Genomic DNA, 25,088 nt, shown 5'->3' on the forward strand with positions numbered 1-25,088 from the left:
TTGGCCAGCCCAAAGAGGCCTATTCGGCCAAAGGGAGAAAGGAAAGGATGGTGGGGCCAAACCGAAATGGGGGAAGGAGGACTCCTCCTTCCAAGTTGTGTTTGAGGAGGACTCCTCCCTCTCCTCTTGTGCCGGCCGAACCCTTGGGCCTTGCCCTATGGCGCCACCCCTCCCCTCCCTCCTATATAAAGTGGAGGTGAGAGAGGCTTTTGGTACCTCAAGCCAAGGCGCAACCCTCTCTCCTCCACTACTTCATGACACCCTGTAGCTAGTTTGATACGGTATGGCGAAGCCCTCTCTGAGTAGCTCCACCACCATCGCCGCCACGCCGTCGTGCTGCCCAAGAATTCAGCTACCTCTTCGTCTCTCTTGTTGGATCAAAAAGGCGGAGATCGACATCGAGCTGCAAGTGTGCTCAACACGGAGATGACATCCGTTCGGCGCTAGATCGGGACGGAGTTCGTGGGACGACTTACGATTTGGATCGCGGAGACGTTCGACTACATCAATCGTGTTTCTTAACGCTTTCTTCTTAGCGATCTACAAGGGTATGTGAATCCGATCTCCCCTCTCGTAGATGATCATCACCATGGATACGTATTTCGTGTGCGTAGGAGAATTTTTTTTCCCATGCAACATTCCCCAACAAAGAAGCTATCTGGTTGAAAGGTTTATACACTGAGCTTTGTGGAGATTCATCTTGCCCTACCATATTTTCTAACTGTCAAAGTGCTATATATCTTACAAAAAATCCAATGTATCATGAGAGAACAAAGCACATTGATGTCAGATTTTCATTATGTTCGAGATGTTGTAGTTAAAGGTGATTTGAAGGTATGCAAGATAAGTACTCATGATAATCCTGATATGATGACAAAGCGAGTTCCTACCAATAAGTTTGAGCTTTGCTCGGGCTTAGTTGGTATTTCTCACTAATCCTTTGGACTTTGACGCACAAGGTGTTTATGCTGATTTGGATGGAGTTATTTACTTTCTTCAACTATTGAAGGAAATTTGGCTTAAGATGGAGATTGTTAAATTGTGATCCAAATTTCACCGTATTGGACTAGACATATTACAAACATGTGGGCCTTTCCGTTGGTACCGACGCGTACGAATACAATTCGTTTACTTGTCCTTCAAGCACTTTCATGTATTGCCCCTCATATATATTTCATGTAGTCGCACGTAAAGACGGCTTGTCATCTCGTGCTTGTAATCGTCACCCTTATAGTGATTGCATCTTCATGCGTTCGTAATTTTTTCCCGCAAGAGTTTTCACGTAAAAATCTGTGTATCTCGTATCTCATTGATATCGTTTTATATAACACCCAATGCCATGCAAACCTATTCGAAGTTAACTAAACATCCGCCGATTGCAAAGAAGAAAAAACATCCACCGAATGCACATGAGGAGGACATACTCGATCCCTATGGACACCGAGGAGGCGAGGATACGCGCGGACGTAGAGGTGGCGAGGACGGAGACGGCCGCGGCGCACAAGGCGGCGGCAGAGGAGGCCTGCAGGAAGGATCAGCTGAAGGAGGAGCTTGTCACACCCTAGATATGGATTCCCGCAAGAACACAACGAACTCGAGCCAGATCGAGAGAGAGAAAGGGAAAAGTAGCCCCTCTAGGGTTTATATTGATATAAGTGTACTGTAAAGTAATAAGCTTCTTAGCCAATCAATCAATGGTCATTACAAACGCGAGCACCTAGCTTTATAGCCTGCTGGCGACAGGCAACGGCGAGTGGCAACGGAATTAAAACAGTAACGGCAAGTGAAACGGTACAATGAAGGCAAGCTACGCGAGCCGTTGGATGTAAGCGATCCTGGCCGTCCGTTAACTGAAGATTGCGCCACCTTGGTCTTGCAGGTTCAGTACTGAGAATGCCCCCGGGAAAGATCGAACTTGTCCTCAAGGAGGTCAGCGATTGAACCAGCGATCGACAGTAGCTTGGAAAAATGTTGGAAACGTCTTCTTCATGAATGTTGCATCTTCCCACGACGCTTCATCCGGAGGTAGGTTTGCCTGCTGAACAAGCCATTGGACAACCGGTAGGTTGTTGCGAGGAATTTGGCGTGTTTCCAGAACCAGGGATGGCTCGGTGAGGATCATCCCATCGGATCGCACCAAGGGAAGGTCTGAGCAAGGAATCGCCTTAGGTCCCACGTGCTTCTTCAACTGGCTTACATGGAAGACTGGGTGGATGCTGGTGCTCTCTGGCAGAAGGAGCTTGTAAGCGACGTGTCCCACTTTGGCAATGACGCGGAAAGGGCCGTAGTACTTGCTCTGGAGCTTGATGTGGGTACGCAGGCCGAAGGCATTGAGACGATAGGGCTGCATTTTGAGGTACACCATATCTCCAACTTCCAGGATCCTTTCTGTGTGTTTCTTGTCAGCATACTTTTTCATACGAGCTTGAGCAGCAATGAGGTTTTCCTTGAGGTGCTGGAGAAGTGCTTCTCTGTCAGAGAAAAACTGTTGTGCATCAGCTGTCATATTGTCAGGCAGAATGTTCTCACAGATGTTTGGTGGTGGATATCCATAAGCAGCCTCAAACGGTGTTTTTTGGAGGGAGCTGTGGTATGCCGTATTATACCAATACTCTGCCACGGCCAGGTGTTTGGCCCATTTCTTGGGCTGCAAGGAGCTGAGACAGCGAAGGTATTTCTCTAGACTTTGATTCACTCGCTCTGTTTGGCCATCAGATTCAGGGTGGTAAGCAGAACTATACCTGAGGTTTATGCCCATGCCCTTAAAGATGTCCTGCCACAACTGACTTGTGAAGATTCTATCTCTGTCAGATACAACGGCCAAAGGAGGACCATGTAGTTTAATCACATTATCAATGAAGGCTTGGGCAACTGTTTGAACAGTGCATGGGTGGGATAAAGGGATGAAGTGAGCAAATTTGGAAAGTCTGTCTACTACCACTAAGATAGCATCATGTCCCCTGGATTTAGGCAACCCTTCAATAAAATACATGCTCAAGTGTGTCCGCACCATATCTGGAAGTGGTAGAGGATCCAGATAGCCTGGGTAAGGGCAGTTTTCTCCCTTGTTTTTCTGGCACACTAGGCAGGTTGCCACAAAGTTGTCTACTGCTTGTTTCAGCCCTGGCCAGTAAAATATATGTTTAATTCTGTGATAAGTTGCTTTTCTGCAAGAGTGACCCCCAATAGCTGATGAATGGAGGGATGTTAGTAACTTTGTTCTTAGTTCCATATCCTTCCCCACATAAATCTTTCCCTTGTGCCTAATGATCCCTGAGTGTAAGCTGTTTTGGTTTTCAGTATGGTTTGGTGAAAGTAAGAGTCTCTCCAACAGTGTTTGACATGTGCTATCTTGGGTATAAGAGTTTTCAACTGCAAAGATCCATTGAGGTGTAACTACAAAGATAGGCATGAGAGAATCTCTTCTAGACAATGCATCAGCAACAATGTTCTCTTTGCCTTTCTTGTATTGCAGGGTGAAATTGAATTCCAACAGTTTGAGCATGAGCTTGTGCTGAATGCTTGTGGAAATCTTCTGGTCTGTCATGAATTGTAGGCTTTGATGATGAGATCATTCCCCAGAAAGTAATGTCTCCACCTTTTGAGAGCAGCAATGATTGCCAAAGCTTCTTTTTCATAAGTTGAGAGTGCAGCATTTTTGGGGCAGAGAGTGGAGCTGTAATAAGCTAGTGGCTTTCCTTTCCGCATCATGACTGCTCCTATGCCCACTCCAGAGGCATCTGTTTCAATGGTGAATGGCTCAAAGAAGTCAGGAAGTGCTAGTACTGGTGCCTGAATCGTAGCTTGTTTTAGGTCAGAGAAAGCAGTATTTTGAAGAGTTGTCCAATGGAAATTGTCTTTCTTCAGAACATCATGCAGTGGCCTAGCAAGGGTACCAAAGTTCTTAATAAATCTTTTGTAGTATCCACAGAGACCTAAGAATCCTTTGAGTTGTTTAACTATAGTAGGAACTGGCCAATCAGCAACTGCTGTGATTTTCGCAGGGTCAGTTGATACCCCTTCTTCAGTGATGATATGGCCCAGGTAATCCACTTGTCTAGAAGCAAACACACATTTGGATTGTTTAACATATAGCTGATGTTCCTTTAGGAGCTGGAGAACAATTTGTATGTGCTCGAAATTTTCAGAGAGGGATTTACTGAAAATGAGGATATCATCAAAAAACACCAACACAAACTTCCTGAGATATGGACCAAATATGCTATTCATCAAAGCTTGGAAAGTCCCAGGTGCATTAGCTAGACCAAATGGCATTACTAGGAATTCATAGTGACCAAAGTATGTCCTGAATGCAGTTTTTGGTATATCTTGTTCATTCATTCTCACCTGGTGATAGCCAGATCTTAAATCCAATTTGGTGAAGTATGTAGCTCCCTGGAGTTCATCCAGCAGATCCTCAATCACAGGTATGGGAAACTTGTTTTTTATTGTTGCAGCATTAAGTTTCATGTAGTCAATGCACACTCTCCATGTGCCATCCTTTTTCATGACCAAAATTGCAGGGGAAGAATAAGGGCTCTCACTGGCTCTTATAATCTTATCTCTGAGCATAGAATCAATTTGTCTCTCCAGTTCATTCCTTTGCATGTGTGGTACTCTGTAGGGCCTCGAGTTGGGTGGTACTGATTGCTCCTTAAGGGGAATCTTGTGGTTATGGTCTCTTTTTGGGGGTAATCCCTTTGGTTCCTGAAAAACTTCAGGGAACTGTTGCAGTACTTCCTGCACTGGTGGTGGAATTTCTTGTGGAGCTGGTGCTTTGAGAGAAGTGTCTTTGATGAGCTGCAGAAGATAACCAGGTGCCCCTAGAGCTAGTAATTTGTCCACTTCATTTGCTTCTATGGGGGTAGCATCAGCTAGTGTGTCACAAGCTCTAATTGTCACTGGAGTTTGTTTGTCCTTCATAACAGAAATCTGTCTGGGGTTATAGTGAAAAGCCACAAGGCTATGCTGTTCCATCCAGTCACTGCCCAAGACTATGTCATGTCCACGAAGATCCAGTACTCTAAACTGTTGAGTAAATTTGGTATTACCTGCAATGAAAGTTGTGGGTGGAACATAGGAGCCATACCACACTGTCCCTCCTCCAGCAACAGTTACTGCCCTAGAAGTGTCTTTCAAAATGGTGCAGTTAGTAGAGAGGGCAAATTTGAGGCTGATAAAGGTTGAATTGCTTCCAGAATCTACTAAAGCAATCCCCTGTTTCCCTCCAATCTGCACTAACACGGATATAGTGTTGACATTATCAAATTTCATTGCTTGTGTAGATAGTGTCATACAGTTCTCCTCTTGTTGCAGCTTTTCTTCCATTTCCTGTTCCTCCCCCTCTTCGGTATCTTAGACTTGGTCAATGGGATCTTCCCCAACCAATACATTCAATGCAGGAGCCATTTTGCATTTATGTCCATGAAAACATGCATCTCCACATCTCCAACACTTACCAGGTTCCCTGGCTCTTTGGTTGACAGTAGTAGGTTTAGATTCAGGTGGTTTCTCCTGCAGGGCAGTGGTAAATTTCTGATAGCGAGTGGTGGACTTAGTAGTTCCAGAGTAACTATTGTAGGATTTCTTTTCAGCAGCTCCTCTTTCCAGATCCACTGTTCGCCAATAAGCTTCTGTTAGTCCAGTAGGTCTCAAGGCCCTTACTTGGAACTTGATTTGAGAACGCAACCCATTGACATAGCACCTTACAAAACAATTTTCATCCATGACAGGATTATCAGTCTGAACCTCTGCCATGAGCTCTTCAAACTGGTCAGTATATTCAGACACAGTGAGGGTGTTCTGTTTTAAGGTGTTAAATTTGTCAGTTAATTCATAAGAGCTAGCTGATGAGAACCTGCGTAAGATCTCTTCACAGAACTGTGCCCATGTCAACTGCTTATTTAGGATCCCAGAGCGCCTTAACCAAACATCATCTCTTCCTGTCACATAGAGCTGGGCTAAGTTCACCTTGAATTCTGTTGGAGCTCCAGCCATCTGGAAATATTTCTCACATTGTCTGATCCACCCTGCTGGGTTATCTCCATCAAAGCGGGGAAAATCCATACGTGGCCCTTTAGTGATGCTCTTCAGGAATTGTGTACGCATCTCTTGGTCATAATGCTTCTGGAAGTCATCCCAGCTCTGACGAACTCCTCGTGGTTGAAACCCATGGAAACCAGGTGTCCTAGCAGTCTTGTATGCTGCAGTAGGAGTGGCATTGCCCGAATGTATTTCCACTGGTTGACTGGTTCCAAATCCTGGAGGGATAGCAGGCCTGGGTACCTGGATGGGTGGTAAGTGGGTTGGGATTTGTGCTGCAGCCAATCTTGATTTTTCCTGTTCCAACACCAGTCGTCTTCGTATTTCTTCAGACTTGGCTCTATCCATCGTTGCAGTTTCTTTCTGTGGCAGATCAGGTGATGATTTACCCTGCTGTGCTGAACTTGATGCTTCTGTGGATCGAAGGGACTTAAGAACGTCTGCCATAGTCGACAGCTGCGAACTGAGGATTGAGACTGCTTTCTGCACTACATCTAAAACAGAGACCATCGTGTCCTGCTTGAGGTTTATGTTGTGGACATCTTTCCGCAAGTCATCAACCTCACCTCTCATATCTGCAGTTTCTTCGCGATGCTGCATGAATTCTCCCTTCATGGCGAGTAGATCCGCAACTTCCGACTCCTCCAGGGTAGATTTGGAGCGCCCCATCCTGATTCAGTGGTACACAGAGGAATTTTACGGCCGGAACAGCTCCGGTAACCCGACCTGACCTGAATCCTGCCGCCGCCCGAGAAAACGCCGCCGAAACAGCACCACCCGTCGCTTGACCTGGGATTTTACTGGAGGAGCAGGGTACTCTTCTAACCAGTCTTGCTCAACAAGCTGCCGTCGAATTAGTCTACCGCCGCCGTGACCGCCAACCCCGCCACCATCGCCGCTCAGTGCCGGGAATAAGGGAGGGAAGGGTGGGAGAAGGTTTTGTAGCTACGATATATCTCTTCTCCGAGGAAAAACTGCGCTCATGATACCAATTGTCACACCCTAGATATAGATTCCCGCAAGAACACAACGAACTCGAGCCAGATCGAGAGAGAGAAAGGGGAAAGTAGCCCCTCCAGGGTTTATATTGATATAAGTGTATTGTAAAGTAATAAGCTTCTTAGCAAATCAATCAATGGTCATTACAGACGCGAGCACCTGGCTTTATAGCCTGCTGGCGACAGGCAACGGCGAGTGGCAACGGAATTAAAACAGTAACGGCAGGTGAAACGGTACAGTGACGGCGAGCTGCGCGAGCCGTTGGATGTAAGCGATCCTGACCGTCCGTTAACTGAAGATGGCGCCACCTTGGTCTTGCAGGTTCAGTAGTGACAGAGCTGGAGGCGGTGCGCAAGTTGGTGGCGACGGGTGACCCTGAGGCGGCGGCGTACCGTATGAAGCGACTGGACGAGCATCAGTTCGAGATGTTCATGAGGACATCGGCGGAGGACAACTATCCGTCTATCCCCTAAGCGAGGAGGAGAACTCTGACCCGGCATCTCGCGATGCAGTTCGTACCGCCGTAACTAGGGGCGGGTCCTCTCCACGGCATGGTCGAGCACACCAGTGAGTACATATATGTCCCGTTAATTCTAGACTCTACAGTCTCTATTTCAGTCAATTGATGGATTCTCAACCTATCTATACTACTCCACTCCCGGATGCCTAAGCACCCTTTATAAAAAGTAAAATAAAAATATATATAAAACAAAATCACAAAATACTGAAATTTTGTAAGTTTATAGCATACCTGGCCAAAAGGGCGGCCCGGCACGGCACGAGCACGGCCCATGCTAAACATGTCTGGCCCGGCACGGCCCGTCGAGACACGTTTAGTAATTGGGCCGTGCCAGCCCGTGGGCTGCGCCTCTAGGCCCAGACATGGCACGGTTACTAAACGGGACGGCCTGTTGGCCCGTTTAGCACGATGGGCCGCATATATTTAGCTTCGTGGGCTTACTTTTAAGCCTATTGGACTATATATTGTATACACATATATATTTAAAAAATAAAAATATATATAAAAAATAAACGGGTCGTGCCGTGCCGGCCCGCGTGCCCAGCCTCCAGGCCCAGGCATGACCCGAGGCGTGCCGCGTGCCGGGCACGGGCACGATTAAAGCGTGCCGGGCCAGGCCCATCTCGTGCCAGGCCGGCGTGCATGCAGGCCGGCCCAATTGACCAGGCCGTTTGGTCAGGTATGGTTTATAGGTGCTTGTAAGTTTTCATGCCAAAAAAAACATTCAAGAAGCTGTACACATGAATAAGATTTCAGTGCTTGAAGTTTAAGCACTTTTAGCATTGAAATCTAAAACTCATTTGTACACCTTTCTCTTCATGATATTTTGATATGAAATCCAACTGCCACCGCAGCTCTTCCGTTTATAGACGAGAAAGGTGGAGCTGACAGGCTTATATTTTGATATCTTTTTTGTCAAATTTAAAGTTGCAGAAATAGCAGAGGAGCTGCAATGGCCGTTCCAGGGATAACTGCCAAACCATCACTAAGGAGGTTTGTGTTTTTTTCCGGGAAGTCTAACATATGTTATTCATTCAACACAACAGTTTTCAACACTCAGAGGGAACAACAGTTCCAGCACAACAGCAAAAAACACCCCTTAAATATGAAAATTACACACACCAAACCATCATCAAGGAGGTTCGTGTTATTAAGCATGTTAAAGAGTACACACCTTAATAAACTTTGTCCATTACATTTGAGGCAGGGCCGGCTTTGGCCCAGTGTGAGAGGTTCGATGGCCCAGGGCCCGGTCTAAAGAGGGGCCCATAGTATATATGCAGTTATGTATATATTGCAGATTTACAGAGTAGAGGTGATAAAAAACAAAAATGACTCATGTCTAGCCCCAGTGGCCTAGCCCAGCAAAGCAGTCAACTGCACGGGAGCCACACGTCCGCAGGAATACCATCAGGCATCAGTTGCCGACTTGCCGTTTCGTTTCTGAATCCCCTCCTGATTTTTCTCTATCAAATAAACTACGAAGCGATGAACACGCACAATGGAACAAGGAGCTCGGAAAGGCGACGCACAACGGCACCGCACGGCCGCACCGAACCAGGAGCTGAGTATGGGGATCGAATCGGCAAGATCATCATTGAGAAGGTAATTGTGAGATCAATTTATTCTTAATTTATGAGCGAATATTTTCTTGTGGTCTCAAACTCTCAATATAAAAACCTCAAATCATCAATCTCTCATCTGGTATTCGCATCTCTGACTTGCAGCGTAATCATGTTACTTAAAAAACATCTATCTAGCTGTCAGAAAAGAAAGAACAAGAAGAGAGTAGACAAGTTGATTAAATCTGGGAGTAATTGAAATGACGACAGAATTTGATCCTGTAATGCAAGAGCATCTTCGGCGCATTAAGAATAATGAAAGTCATCATCATTATCTTGACCATAATATTTAGAATGAGTTGATTTTCCTTCTTGGCCGCACTGTTAAATATTCTCTCTTGAGGATAATAAAAGATGCAAAGTATTTCTCTGTCATTTTGGACTGTACACCTGATGTCAGCCATCAAGAACAAATGACTCTAATTGTAAGGTGCGTAAACATGTCAAGTAATACTACAAAAATAGAGGAGTTTTTTTGGAGTTCTTGAAGGTGGATGATACATCGGGACTTGAAATTTATAATGTGTTAATAGATTCACTTGAATCTGTTGGTTTGGATGTTAAAGATGTTCATGGGCAAGGGTATGACAATGGTTCGAACATGAAGGGAAAACATCAAGGGGTACAAAGCAGATTACTTGAAACTAATCCAAGAGCATTGTTCATGCTATGTGCTTGTCATAGTCTAAATCTTACTCTTAGTGATATGGCAAAATCTTGCAGTAAAGCTATTACTTTCTTTGGTGTTGTGCAAAGAATTTATATATTGTTTTCAAGCTGTACTAAAAGATGGCAGCTATTGTTTGATCATGTTCCAAAAATGACAGTTAAGTCTTTGTGTAACACTCGATGGGAGAGTCAAATAAAGAGTGTTCATGCTATGAGTTATCAAGCACCCGAGTTAAGAAAATCATTACTCCCTTCGTTTCGGTTTATAAGTCATCTTACGAAAATCAAATAATCCCAAAACACTAAGGCACGATGCATTAACTTTCGCCTCGTTTTTTGTTTTTTGACTTGAATAAAGGAATCAACCAATAAGAGACGTGGGGCGTTTATGTTTTTAATGACTTAAGACTAACTAGCAGGACATGCATTGGTCAATTCATTGCATGCAATGATATTAATTAGCAAATTAACATTAATTTCTCTTGTTTTCCTCTCCGTCTTGGTTGCGGTGCACAACCTAAGATGACCTATAAACCGAGACGGAGGGAGTACTAGAATTGAAGAGAACTTCTACTGATGACTTCAAGACTAAGAGCGACGCAAAATCTTTGGCTACCGCACTTGAGAAATTTGAATTTTTACTTGGCATGGTCATTTGGCATGACGTTTTGTTCACTATAAACATGGTGAGTGAAAAGTTGCAGTCTAAATTTGTGTGCATTGATGTTACTCTTAAACAGACTGAAGGTGCCATCTCATATTTTGTGAAGTATAGAAATGAAGGCTTTGCAACAAGTTTGGATATTGTGAGATCTATTGCAATTGACATGGGTGTACAGCCTTTATTTCATGTCAAAAGACGTATTACCAGAAACAGACAATCTGATGAGATTAGCGAGAATGACGAAAATAACCAGAATGAAGAAACACAAGCAAGTGAACTGGAATTGTACGACATGCGTGCATCAATTGTACGACATTTATATATGCACAGATTTGTCAAAGAAAGATAGATATGTCCATTGTATACATCAAGCCACTCACATGTGTGAATCCACATCCACATATCAGTTTTATCAGGTGTAAGGGTTGCTCATAGCCTGAAGATCCAACACATCGACACATCAAGCTCCGGTACTGACAAATCAAACTTTTGAACATGCAACCGACGGGAGCAGCACCTCGAGGACGGGATGGCCGGGGAGGCCGCCCCCGTCGTCGGTGGAAGCTGGCGGTGCTGCCGGGGACCAGATCTGGGGGAAGGGCGGAGGGTGAAAATGGCCCTGCTGCCACCATCCCAGGGCCTGGCGCAGCTTTGTCGGTGAGCAATCATCTAAACCTTGGTCTCTACCACTTATTAACTGAAAAAGTCTGACAACGGCAAGTGCATTGCCGAGATCATGAGCAATCATCTGGACAACATTTACTCATCCACATACATGTGAAGTGCTGAGAACAGAGCAACGTCTGAAAGCAGAGCAGTACTTTTTCAACCCGATCCCGATCGATCACCAAGCAAGGCAAATAGGCATCGCTAGTAACGGTGAATGAGATGGTGGACTGCCACTGGGTTCTTCGCGTAATGCTCGATCTCAGCCTGTAGATCACGAAGATTAGTAATATGAAGAGCAGATGGAAACAGTACACTGGAGTGTGTCTACTAGTTACCTTTCGCATAGCTATAACAGAAGTAACAAGTTTATCACCCATCAGTTCATGAAAAATCTCGTCCGCCGCAAGTGCCTCTGCAGATCCCAGCAAGTCGTGCGGTAGCCTCTCGTGTGAAGCGCAATCTGCAGGATTCAGTTCTGCAAGAGCCAAGAGACACATTTCCCCGAGTGAAACACTCGTGGTTAAGATGTTGAAAGCTCAAGAAAGCAATGAGAAATTAGTGTTTACCAGTTGGTGGAGGCAGCTTCAGGCCTCTCCTTAATCCGTCGATGCCGGCGGTGACGATGGCGGCGAGGCCAAGGTGAGGGTTCGCGCACCCGTCGAAAGATCTGACCTCGAAGTTGCTGACAAAATCAGGAGGCACGCCCGGTGGGCAGGAGGTCCTCAACGGAGCCTCCCGGTTCTCTTTCCCCCAGCAAAGATATGCTCCAGTAAATGTGTGTGGCTGAATTCGGTCATAGCTGTATATGTATGCACAGAAATAAAATCACAATCATCATACCCCTCATCTTCGGTAAACAAATAAAAAACTATATGTATTTACAAAAAATATTTGGATTGGTAATCCTAAAAAAATCAATAACCTTGCCATGAAAACTACTTTCAGGATAGCAAAAACCATAAATGTCTAGCAACATATGCCTAAAAAAGTAGTGATTGGGTATTCAATCGCATTGGAGACTATATTTACAAAATCTCCTGCTTATGATTGAAGTAATACCTGTGTGGGTGAGGGGCAGTAAATGCCAGTATCGATGGAAGATGATGATAAACTCCAGCAAGGAACCGTTCACCGGTATTTGACATCCCATGGTAACTATATTTATTTGAGCCCATAAAAACATTTTGGTCATTCTCCCATAAGCTCAGGTGCACATGACAACCGGATCCAAGTTCATTCAGGTCTGGTCTGGAAATTGCCAATGAAAACATTGCATCATATACTAGATACCTGCTTGTGTCATTGAACAAGATGGATTACGATATGTTAATCTGTTGACTTACTTTGGTAGAAATGTTGCTATCACTCCGTGTTTTCGAGCAACGGATTTAATAATTTCTCGGGCATATATTTGATTATCAGCAGCAAGAGTGCATAACACATACTTTAAGGCTATCTCGAACTGCCCATTACCACCTTCAGCATGCATCTGTTATACTTGCAGGAGGAAGAATATAGGTGAAAACAGAAAAAAAGATCACTAAATCAATACACAAAAAAAGGGTAACCAATTTGACACCAGAAGTTCTTCACATCTACAAAAGTCACTTGTTACCTGCTCAACCACAATTTCTGCAGCTTTAAGACAGGAATATGCTTCTTTCAGTATAGATGATGCACCATCAAATGCTGAAGTCGAGCAGTAACTGCTATTATCATATGGTACCCACTGTTCATGGCCCTCACTGCATGAGTTTTCAGTACATATAAAGAACGAGCGGATAGATCCTTCCTACCACGATTAATTTTACACAGACTACAGAGTCAGGCAAAGCTACCTGAATGATTTCCTGAGGAGATAAAATTCATTCTCGAAACCTGCCATCACTGTCTAGGAAAAAAAACTAAGCATCAACAAAAAGACATCAACTACATTTTTATAGGTTTATTCTTACCACATTGAATTCATCTAGCAGAACTTTTATCACTTTTCTTAAAGCATTTCTAGGACAGTATTCGGAGGCTTCGCCGGAACCGGTTATCATGTCAGCCATCACCATTTCTTCGTTTCTTGACCTTGTAAGAAGTGTAAAGTGCGATTAGTACAATCACAAGCTAATGTTTTTCCTTCAAAAATTTAAGGTTGCCATTGTTAAGACTATGTCGTAGTGAATTCTCGGTTTGTCCGGATAGGTTGTGAACAATCTGGAAATGCATATGCCTGATAAGAACCAAGTAATTACTCCCTCTATATCGAAATATACTTTTTTTTGATACAAAGGGATTATAAAAAACCCTCTTATATTGTGATACAGAGGGACTAGTAGTTATGTACAGAACAGAAACCATAAGGATATCCTTCGCCAGGTATAAGCAACAAATCGGCATGCTTATGTACAAGTTGGGGTGGTTGATCTAAAAGGAAAGTTGGGTCTGTGTGAGAGAGAAACGATAATAAGAAATAAGTAAATTGTTCAAAAATTAAGGTTTGACCCAATTTATATATAAAAAATAACAATAATTTGTTCAAAAATAAATTAATTAAGGACATTCACCATGGGATCCTCAAAAGTGTTGACATATCTGCCACAAGCCTGATTTCCTCTCCTGCACAAGTAAGATTTGTCCCAGCTGCTGGGGCATCTCTAAAGGAAGTAAACCCCACTGCTGCAATACCCAGACCAACACCCTTATTCCGTGCAATGCCGTAAAATCTCTCGGCTGGCAAGGCCTGAAAGTAAAGTTTCCATTTCTCAAGACTACCTACTAAAATAGTAACAATTCTAAGGAAAAAAAAACTTAACAATGTTGTATGTGGTCTGGAAGATATGCTTACACGGCATCTATGTTGACCTGAAGCATCATTCCAAACCATTCGAACAAGAATCACATCATCTTTCTTGACACAGGATGACGATGATGTGCTATTATCATCAATATTAATAACTTTTTCATGGACGACATCCAACTTGTAAAGATGCAGTGCATTTCTTCTCAAGATATCCTCAACTGCTTCGATAGCTTCCTGAATGGTAAGATCACCATCTTCACATGCAGCTAAGAGGACACGGTAAACGATATCACGTGCCCATTTTGCACCTGTAAATCAGCCCAAGCTAAAACTCAATACCTAAAAGAAATAACTGTACGTCTACGGTCCTAAACTCCTAAATGAACTAGGAAATATGTATATCAATAGGCTCTGTATCACATCAAATATATATTCCACTTTTTTAACTTTTATTTGTGACAAACTTAAAAATTATTGCTCCCTAACTTATTCAGTTCAAAGTCCCTTATTCTTTATAAGCATATACATTCGTATTGACTTATAAGATTCACCTTATTTAATAGTACTTCATATAGATAAGATGGATAAACATACCTAGATAGTATGTCTCGGGAAAAGCATATCCATCTGTGCTGAACATGACCTGAAATTAATGTTAAAAATTGCTAGGTGTATGAGAGTATAGTATTTCCAGAGGTGGCAAACTTCAGATAAAAATAATACATGCATCAAATATGAGCAGAATTGATAGCAATGGACTTCTGTTCAGAGGAATCATGAGAGTGAATACTAGACAAGGATTGACAAGGGTCTTGATATAGATGCAGTCAATTTTAATTAATTAATTTATCTATAAATATCTGTGTGAATATTATAAACTTAAAATTGAGCATCTGGATAAAGTGTGAGGTGATTTGCCTTCACAAATATTTTCTTAATATTGTAACCGTACTGTATTTATAAATATTTCACAGGGTCAAAGGAGTTTTGGCACTATGTCGGTATCCACTAAGACAAGTGGTGACTAGAAGGAGTACTACCTTTGAGTTGTTTTTGGTTCCAACAGCATGAGAATCCTCAGTTTGTATTCAGCACTATCCATGAAAAGTAAAGTAAAATATGTATTCGTAACAATGACCTTCCTAGAAACAGCTATTCAGAAGACAGATACTTTACCTTCTTTATGGGAGCTCGCTCTAGGAGCTCTTTAAGTGATGATGTTATTCCTTGAACACTAAGTTTTGGAAATGCAAAGCCAAAATCAAGGTAGACCTATTGTGGTTTGTGTAAGATGGTTAATAACTTAAAATGAAGAAAATAATTAAAACGGACAATGTGTAATTTGTTACTCACTTCGATCCATATTTATTATCGCAGCTTTAGTACAACTTTCTACTAAAGCTGCGATGATTAATATGGATCGGAGGGAGTAGTAAAAATGGGGTTCCACCTGGGAGTAAACAGATGCAAGATAGGATGCTTCCCTTGAAAATGGATATGAAGCATTTAGTAGAACTATTTGGCACTTGGCAAATCTTTTGTCTTCAAGAAGAGAACGCAGATGAAAAGGGGTGCAATTTCGTAATTCCACGTCCCTGTCTCCAAACCTGAAATTGCTTGGAAATCATATGCCATATACATTGGAGATTTTTTTTTTAAAAAGAGGGGATGATCCTTGGCCTCTGATTGTCTGATGCACACAACCATATTTATACTAGAGATACATATTGAAATTAATCCACCGTGTTTTGATATATAGGATTTAAAATGTTGTCCTTACCCTGTATGAATTTGCATTGGCAAGTGAAACTCCACAGCAATTTCAAGACTACGAATAAATATATAGTCAACCAGGTTTTTGTTTGTAATCCGAAGAGGCCTCCGTGCTGAAAAGTATTGACGACTAATAAGCTTAATGGGCCATTGTCATTATTAACTAGCAACCCTATTTTATCGGCTTACACATTTCTATCTCCCAACAAAGAAATATGCTTACTTGCTAGGTCCTTCTGAAGACCATCCTCTGCATCCACCTTGCTAACACTTGGATCAATATCCAATCCACTTCTGTGTGCAGCTATGCTTTTCAATCCAACAATTTTGTTGGTAACTGTGAGGAATTTTTTAAGGATATTTAGTTATTTACAGAGTTCAAACAAACAAACAAAGAGACACACATGCACTTGCGCGCACACACATAGTCACAAACAGACAACATCCGAAATTGTGTAGGATATGATTTGAGCTTTGCCACAAAAGCTTCAGTGAATGAGTCTAGTGTCCAGCTTGATCCAGAAAGTGACTCCTGAAATAGTATTCACTTTGTGACTATTTAGTCAAAAAACACTTGACATTATTCATGTGAATCAAGAATTGCAGTAAAAATAGGTTGACATAGTAATCTAGTGAAGATCGCTATTTAACTAGGTAACCAATCTGTTATTTAGACTCGATTGGCATGTACGCCGATCAAAAAGTGCCACTATAGGCCCCCATGTGGGTTTGGATGATGAGTAATAAGATGACTAAGACACTAATTATAAGTAAGTGTTGAACAAAAACTTAGTCCCAAGTCCTAGTTGGGACTGTCATCGATGACACATATCAACATTGAATAGGGTACGATTTGAAATCAAGGACATTTTCGTAATTAAGGACATTTTCAATATATTTTGGCGGTCTAGTTATCATATTGAGTAACATCAATATCATGCTATCAAGGTAGGGCCTTGGCAATAGCAAGCAAGGTGAATCCATGCTAAGTGCTCAGAATAAGTGCTAGAGAAGTCTACCGACTAGTGTTAGGCAAATAATCGAGTAGAGGTGAGAATTTGTTGCCGGAATGTTGGTTAGGGTGCCATTTGGATGAATGTGAGGGTCAATAGTTTTTATTACAATATTGCTAGGGTTGTGAACTATTGGGTGATTTCCATCTTGTATTTCCATGGCTATCATGAGGATTTGATTCACAGGTTCTTTTTTCACGAATACGCAAGGTTCATTGATATATGAAGAAGCAGCCCCCCAACCCCCAAACAAAATGAAAATTACTATGGTAGCAAGTTGGCTTGTCCTTTGGCACCGACCCTCACCCAGGAGAACACCTCTTCTTGGACAACATGAGTTAGATGGGAGATTGATGGCTCCTAGTCGTCGAACACGCAAGCGTTGCAACCAGATCGACCAAGCAACCTGTGGATGGCCTAGGAAGCAGTGTGAGGAAGACTATCAGTGAAGGAAACAATTGTCGGGTGTCATGGGAAAACCTTGGTCTCAACACACCAACCAAGCCCAACAAGAGAGCATCAGAGGAAATCAAACTTGCAATCTAATGAAAGAATAGGCTGATGAGGGTTGCAAACTCGGTTGTACAACCAACCGAGTCTGCTTTCATGCCGGGCCGGAACATACTAGAGGGTGTGGTGGTCCTGCATAAAACATTGCATGAAATCCATTCGAAAAAACTAGATGCGGTTATCTTCAAAGTGGATTTCGAAAAGGCATATGATAAAGTAAATTGGCCTTTCCTACAGCAAGCCTTGCGTATGAAGGGTTTTGACGAAGTTTGGAGGAAACATGTTGATTCTTTGGTACAAAAGTGCAGCTTTGGAGTTAAAGTGAATGATGATATATGTCACTACTTCCAAACGTCTAAGGCTCTAAGACAGGGTGACCCAATGTCTCCTATCCTGTTTAACATAGTAGCGGATATGATAGCAAGAGCTAAAGATGAGGGCCGAGTAGCTGGACTGGTCCCACATCTAGTTGGTGGTGGAGCGTCCATTTTACAATACGTTGATGACACTATTCTATTCATGGAGCATGATTTGGAAAAGCTAGAAGCATGAAGCTTGTGTTATGCCTTTTTGAACAGTTATCGGGTTTGAAGATAAACTTTAACAAAAGTGAATTGTTCTGCTTTGGGAGAGCCAGGGACGAGCAAGAGGCTTATAATCAACTCTTTGGATGTGAGTTGGGTACTCTACCTTTTAGTCATCTGGGTGTACCGGTTCATCATCGTAAGCTCACTAATAAGGAATGGAAGTGTATCGAGGATTGATTCAGAAAAAAACTAAGCTGCTGGAAGGGCAAGCTCATGTCTTACGAAGGTTGGCTAATACTGATTAACTCGGATCTTACGAGTATGCCGATGTTCCTCTTGTCCTTCTTTGAGATGCCTGTTGGGGTACGGAAAAGGTTGGACTTTTATCGATCTCGTTTCTTTTGGCAGAGCGATGACACTAAGAAAAAAAAGCAGGCTTACTAGATGGGGTATCATTTGTAGGCTGAAAGACCAGGGTGGCCTCGGGATTGAGAATTAAGAGGTTAAGAACAGATGTCTGCTCAGTAAGTGGCTGTTCATATTATCTATTGAAGATGAAAGCATGTGGATACAAATTTTGCATAATAAGTACTTGCAAAATAAGACCTTGGCCTAGGTTTTTGTCAGACCCAATGATTCACCTTTTTGGAAGGGCCTTATGAGGACAAAGGCTGCTTTCTTCCAAAGAACTAAATTCATCATTGAAATGGTGTGTCGATGAGATTCTGGGAGGATATGTGGTTAGGGAAGACACCACTTGCCATTCAGTATCCATCTCTCTATAATATAGTACAACGTAAAGACGTTTTTGTTGCTAGTGTATTACAAACTATTCTCTAAATATACAATTCCGGAGAGCTCTTGTTGGAGATAGATGGGTATGCTGGTTGCATCTTGTACGAAGGTTGATGGATGTACAACTTATAGCTAATGCAGACAAACTTCAGTGGAAACTTTGTACGAATGGTATCTTTTTGATCAAATCTATGTATCTTGATCTCAGAGATTTGGGCCCAATCCCAAAGTCACTGCATATTTGGAAGGTCAAAGTCCCATAAAGGATCAAAGTCTTTATGTGGTTTGTTCATAAGGAGGTGATCCTAACAAAGGATAACTTGGCTAAACGTAATTGGGAGGTAATAATACATGCAGTTTCAAAATGAGACTATCAAACACCTCTTTCTTCGTTGTCCGATCGCCAGGATTTTATGGCGCTCACTTCAAATAGCCTTTAATATAAATCCTCCTCGTAGTATACGCATGTTATTTGGGACGTGCTTACACGGGGTGCACGCTAATATAGCGAAACATATTCAGATAGAAGTATGTGCAATGTTTTGGGCTATTTAGAACTGCTGAAATGACTTTTTTTAACAGACATATCAATACAATTTTTTTGCAGGTTATCTACAGGGCCACCGCATGACTACAAGAAATCTGTTAATCCATGACGGATTTCTCATGACGTTCATGAAATCCGTCACATAAACCGTCGCAAATTGACATGGTGAGGCTGGGCCCGAAATGGTAGCCCTATCATGACGGACATCGAGATACCGTCATAAAAACCGTCACATATCTAGGAGTTGGTCCGTCATGGATGGTTCGTGCTGATGTGGATGGACAGGGAGCGATCCTATCTGAGAAAAACTATGCATTCCCATTGGTCGAGTCAACATGCCCACGGATCGAGCTCCCAAACCATTCGATTTTCCAAGATCCAACGGGCAGCACACAATTCATATCCATTTCTTTTCCCCCGTCTATCCTGCCGCCGCCGGCTTCTCTTCTGCCGAGCAGCCTGACATGTCGTTCCTCCTATCTCAAGTGTGTTCCTCCTCCTTTAGCTCGCCACCGGCCCTCCCCCTCTCCTCCTCTCACGTCGCAGCTCTGGCGGCTCCCAGGTCCATCCGGCGGTAGGCATGGATCCAGCTCCACCCGAGGTCGCCCCAGAGGACGCCCCCGGCCGCCGCCAGGAGGAGGAGGAGGGGGAGGCCGACGAGGAGAGGTGGTCCCGCCTGCTGCCGGAGCTGCTCACCGACATCGTCCGCCGCGTCTATGCCGGCGCCAAGCGCTGGCCCCCGCGCCGCGACGTCATCGCATGCGCCTGCGTCTGCCGCCGCTGGCGTGGCGCCGCCGTCTCCGTCGTCCTCCCTCCCCTAGTCGTCTCCCGCGTCCACAACCTGGCCCTGCCCCTGCCCCTGGCTTGCTGCTGCTTGCTTGCAACTGTTCGATGCTTCCTTGCTGCTAACATACATTGCCCGATTTTGGTTCAGACCATTGGAAGGTAGGGTTCATCACTGCACATTGGGGAATTTCGTGTGCAGGACCACTTCTTCATTCAACATGAACAAATGGCATTATGTGTTGCTCATCGAAGTGCACGAATAACCTTGCATAGTTAGTTTGAGACAACCATAATCATCTTGAGTTTGTGTGCTCACATAATTCTTCTCCCAAATAGAAAAATATTTATACGATTCCTGTTAGCTCAAAGTATGTTAGTATTTTGCCTCAAAATTCCATTGCCTCTAATGGTCAGGTTGAGCCGAGCCCAGCCTATCATATGTGCCTCGTTCTCAGCAGCTGCAGACGTTCCCTAAGAAAATAGGCAAGCGCTGCCGAGAAATCGATTGAGGACCGGGGTCGCTAAGGGAAACGGAGCGGTTGATCGGGATGGAGGTTGTGGTGTGGAAGATGCAGCAACGGGTGAGGAAGGCACGGGAGGAGACGGAGCGATGGTATGATCTCAACTCCCGCCTCCTGTCCCAGTTCTCCAATGCTGCCGCCATCATCACTCGCCTTCTGGTACCTTTCATTCTCCTCAGATCCTTCCTTGCGCTTATGTGCATCCTACTTGTACGCAGCAGCTTCAGTGATGCGCTGCGCGTGATCAATTCCGCAGCTGTAATGGGGTTTGAGAAATTTAATAAATGTGCACGGATCACTGTAAGGTGGTTACAGTACCGAATTTTATTGGTTTCAGTTAAAGAGCAAGCCAAAATTTAGGAATAGGGATACCTGATACTGCTGCTAATATTCAAGCTACACAGAAGGTGCTCATTTAATGTTAGTTGCTCCTTTTTGGGATTATATGTGTGATATCTTCTGCTGCAAGGATTTACTACTAGAAGCGAGGTGCATGTTGACCTTATCCTCTTTATTTTCTCCATTTGGTTGCACCATGAGTTCACCCGTTACTTTTTGGTGACCAGCTAATGTAGTGAGATTGCAGGACCAACTTAGTAAAACCATATTAGGGTGTTTGGTATGTTCATATATGGAAGCTGCTTATTGTGACAATTGGAATCGATTCTTGCATGTTTCTATTGTGGGTATAATTGATACATAGAAGCTTTACTTCTATTTAGGGGTTCTACATGATGATTTAATCGACCTCTATGCTTTCCACACAACCTGGACCAAGGGATGCGCCGATGCACTGCTTCATCAGGAGGAACAAAAGCACCTCCACCTTTTATCTTTATCTCAGCTTAACACACGGTAAGTCACCATCAATAAATTTTGGCTCCTTCGTGTTCATAACTCAATGTTATTATGAAATAGGTGCCGCATAATGGGCTACTATAGGGTTTCCACATCTTTTTTTAATAACTAGCGCCAAATTGCCTAGTAATAAGCAACTAAAAGGGCACGTATTTGTCTTTTTCAACGTCCATATTGTACCTATGATACGTGACGATGCAATCTTATAATCTTATAAAAATTTGTTTAGAATATCGAAAATAATGTAGGAGCTGCCAAATAAGAAGTGCACACACGGGTAACAACGTTGCGTACTCTCCTGTTGCTTGTGACTTTCCCTTGTGCTCCTCCTCAAGATCAGGTGAGGCTTTTCTTCTCTCCATCCCTCTGTTCCACAATGTTTTTTGTTCTTCCTTCGTGCGCTGGTTGCAAACAAAATATGTAATACATTTCTGTGATAAAGATTTGTGATGAACTACATGTCATTGAAAGATCTGTGATATTTTCCTCTAACTTTTTTCCTGCTAGTGAAAGTTCTGCATTTTGGGATATTTTGGACATATACGGTACAACAAAACCACATAAATCTGTTATGCACTAGTTCTTTTGTTGCTTAGATAAATCAAAGCATGCATACTCCAATGTCAACTTCTTTGTTTCATATGATTTTATATTGCGGTATATGTTCTGTTAAAAAATGTCCTTGAGAGATCTGTCATTCATTAATATGATTGATGTTTGTGATATAAAAGCTTTTCTACACGTCCTTGAATATAAATGGAATATTTCATTGCTTCTTAAGTATTTTTCAAGTTTCATAGTCCACTAGATCACAAATTCTGTTTTTCCTTTAATAATAAGTACGTAGCTTAATGTTTTCTGAGGAAGTGTGGGAAATTTCTCTAGGAAACTTTATCATATCCTTTGTTGATATTTTCCATGCCATTTGCAGTTATTACCCTATATTTGTCAGCGCTTTGAGATGTACCAGCAACATAAACATTGAGTTTCATGCCGCTGCTCGTCAAATGTTCATTTGTGTTTCCTTACTTTGTTACTTATAGGTTGTCTTGGTTTGACCTTCGTGTCGCACACTTTTCATGGATTAATATTAAGGAACCTTTTGTTTACTCTTGTTAAATTGTAGATGCCATGTTATTCTCATTTGTAGGAACAATAAGATTTTAAGAATTTTGGACATGTACTACTATTTATGAACCTACATAAATCTAATGTTCTTTTAAATATGCTAGGTATGATTGGGTAGCGGGCTACTCGGTGCTACCCATCATAATCCACCACAACATGATAGTTGCCATCAGAAGAGTTGTCGACAAGACCCTGAATAAACCCTTGAAAGTTTTTTTTTTTGTTATGTAAGCTGGATTGTACTCCTTCTTAACCTTGTTGTGTGATATATTTAATGAATCTATGTTGTAAATTATCACTACATGATGTATATATTGATATGTTGTATGTACATACAGATTCTTTTTTAGCAAAATATATACTTACATATTGCTGCCTATTGTGTGAACGGGTTAGAAATACTTTCTCTTTGGGCCAAAATTTGCTGAAGAATGCATTGTGTCAAAATTGGGTTGAAAGAAATGCACTGGACCAAATTTGAATTGTGCCTAAATCCATGACGAATTCTGTGACGAAAAGTAATATCCACGTAGCCAGCCACATCATCCCAACTGGTAATCGAAAATCCAACGTGGCATAAGGCTATGACGGATTGTTTCGTCACAATGGTTTGGGCCTGGGCGGGCTTGGGGAAGATCCATGACGGCCAAGATCCGTCATGGAAGGTACGATGTCAAATTATGACACGATATACATGACGGATTTCAAATCCGTCAAACATGTCCACCCATGACAGTTTTGCACTCATCGGTGACGGATTAGTTCCGTCACGTATTAACAGAATTCTTGTAGTATGGATCCGTATGTGATCGTTACTAACTCCTGCGGAAGCCAGGGAGCCTATGGTTACTGAGTTTGCCTGATGAAAGATGGTAGCTCGGGATAGGTGCTTAGTCATCTAGGCCTATTTATGCCGGTTGTGGCACATTTATATATTTTTATTTGTTGCCTTTTTATAGCTCTTTATGAGCTTGTATTAAACTTCAGAGCTATTTGCTAGTTTTTGAATAAAAGGCTCCATGCATCAACGGATGCACGCTAGGGGTAAGCCCCCCTTTTATTCACACTATTCTCTTACGAGTTATTTGCCTTCGTGCATATCCCCCCCCCCCCCCCCCCCTCAATATGTTTAATCCTTCATAGTCAAATATATTGACAAACATGCATCTAAATTTGGAAGAGAATGCATCAAGACACCATAATCATCTATTACGACAAGGGCATTCACAAAAAAACACAAATAGCATTAATAAAGGCATACTCACCTCATTAATAATTGTTTCCGCCAGCGTCTCGATTCCGACAATTCTGTAAACCTTGGGAGCGAATGCGTTGTGAGATTCCAATTCAAGGATTTCGTTAAATTTGGAGACATCATCTACAACAAGCGCGGATATATTGGCAGCTTGGAAGCATTTTGAAGTGATAGATGACAGGCCTTGAGCCCTTCTGAACTCCTCCACCTTCTCAAATGAGGCATCACAGTCGTACAATGCAGCAATGTCCCTCAGGCTTCGCTGCATTAAATTAGTATTGGTTGCATAAAATGTACTTCCCTTGTATTTAAATAATTGTAATGGGGAGAACTAAACGAACTGCAATTATTTAGGTATGGAGGGAGTATGAGATAGCGAAAGTATGTACTCCTACATGCCAAGACTATGTACGTAACACAACATTTCCCGTACGTATTTCAGAAACAGAACTAGCTAGTGTTGGAATGGTCTCACAGAGCACCGCCCGAACGGAACACATCACGAGAAAGCAGGGAACATTTGTCAGGACGTACGCCACACGAAAAGTCCTCGACACCAGAAGAAAGAACCAGACAAGACACAGCCCCATCAGCTAGCTCGTCTGCTCCTCCGATCCCCTCCACAGCCCCTCCATGGCATGGGGTTCCGTTTTAATTCTTTCAATCAGAATCAAGAAAAGCTTGACGTTTAGCTTTCAGCACAGGATAGATTTGATCTCTTACCTAGTAAGGAAAAGAAAAGGAACTTTAAAGAGACTGTGCGGATGAAATAGGCTTTCGCCCTGCTGAGATAAAGCAGCCACCAAAGTGTGTGTATTCCGTGGGTTGCGGAATGCGGATGAGTTCGTGCATGCTTTGTGTGATCACAAGGGTTTCTTGCATCGGTGCATGCATGCTTGTTACTCCTACAAGGAAATGGTACTGCTTACCTTGAAAGGGAGGGAGTGTGGGGCCAAGGTGAGCGCGTCGCCGTCGGCCTCGGAGAAGCAGCGGGTGAAGGGCAGGGTGGAGCCGGCGGCGAGGAGGTCGTGCGCGTGTGCGTCCACCACCGCCGTTTCCTCCGCCGCGCGCCGCAGATCAGCATACTTTGCCTCCATATCCATCTCCTCGGGTGTGGGTCACCGCCGCTGTCTCTCGCGGTCACTCCCGCGGTGCTACTACCACCGGAACGAAGTAGTACTAGTAGTAGCCTAGTAGGTAAGATGCCAATGTTGGCCGGTGTCACTCACGGGTCCTCCATTGTCTACATGCATACAGACAGGCACAGGTGGTGCCACGGATGTCTTACAACGGATGGCAGAGAAACGCAGGGTAGTCCGTGATCCCAGTAATCTTTCAAAATAAGTTGGAAAACGATTAAAATTAATCAGCCCGGCATAAGAGCATGGTTAATAGTATA

At 43.0% G+C, this 25,088-nt stretch overlaps 1 protein-coding gene across 2 annotated transcripts; it reads right to left on the reverse strand.

The window, feature by feature from the left end:
• Positions 1–10,813: 10,813 nt before the first annotated feature.
• LOC123403649 (protein fluG-like) lies at positions 10,814–24,875 on the reverse strand. Of its 2 annotated transcripts, XM_045097565.1 has the most exons (19): positions 24,619–24,875; positions 23,700–23,951; positions 21,582–21,707; positions 16,214–16,281; positions 15,973–16,088; positions 15,757–15,862; positions 15,427–15,583; positions 15,153–15,248; positions 14,571–14,619; positions 14,022–14,284; positions 13,741–13,916; positions 13,141–13,261; positions 13,024–13,076; positions 12,801–12,930; positions 12,529–12,674; positions 12,245–12,433; positions 11,752–11,984; positions 11,521–11,660; positions 10,814–11,449 (listed from the first exon to the last, which is right to left on the reverse strand). In XM_045097565.1, exons 1-19 carry the CDS (start codon positions 24,790–24,792, stop codon positions 11,387–11,389), a joined length of 2,658 nt encoding a protein of 885 aa, XP_044953500.1. In that variant the 5' UTR covers positions 24,793–24,875; the 3' UTR covers positions 10,814–11,386. The 2 variants fall into 2 exon arrangements, with proteins under 2 accessions (XP_044953500.1, XP_044953501.1); XM_045097566.1 differs by lacking the exon at positions 21,582–21,707 and having other exon boundaries at positions 24,619–24,874.
• Between the last annotated feature and the right edge of the window lie 213 nt (positions 24,876–25,088).

The sequence above is a fragment of the Hordeum vulgare genome, chromosome 6H (assembly GCF_904849725.1).
Source record: "Hordeum vulgare subsp. vulgare chromosome 6H, MorexV3_pseudomolecules_assembly, whole genome shotgun sequence".
NCBI classification, from domain to species: Eukaryota; Viridiplantae; Streptophyta; class Magnoliopsida; order Poales; family Poaceae; genus Hordeum; species Hordeum vulgare.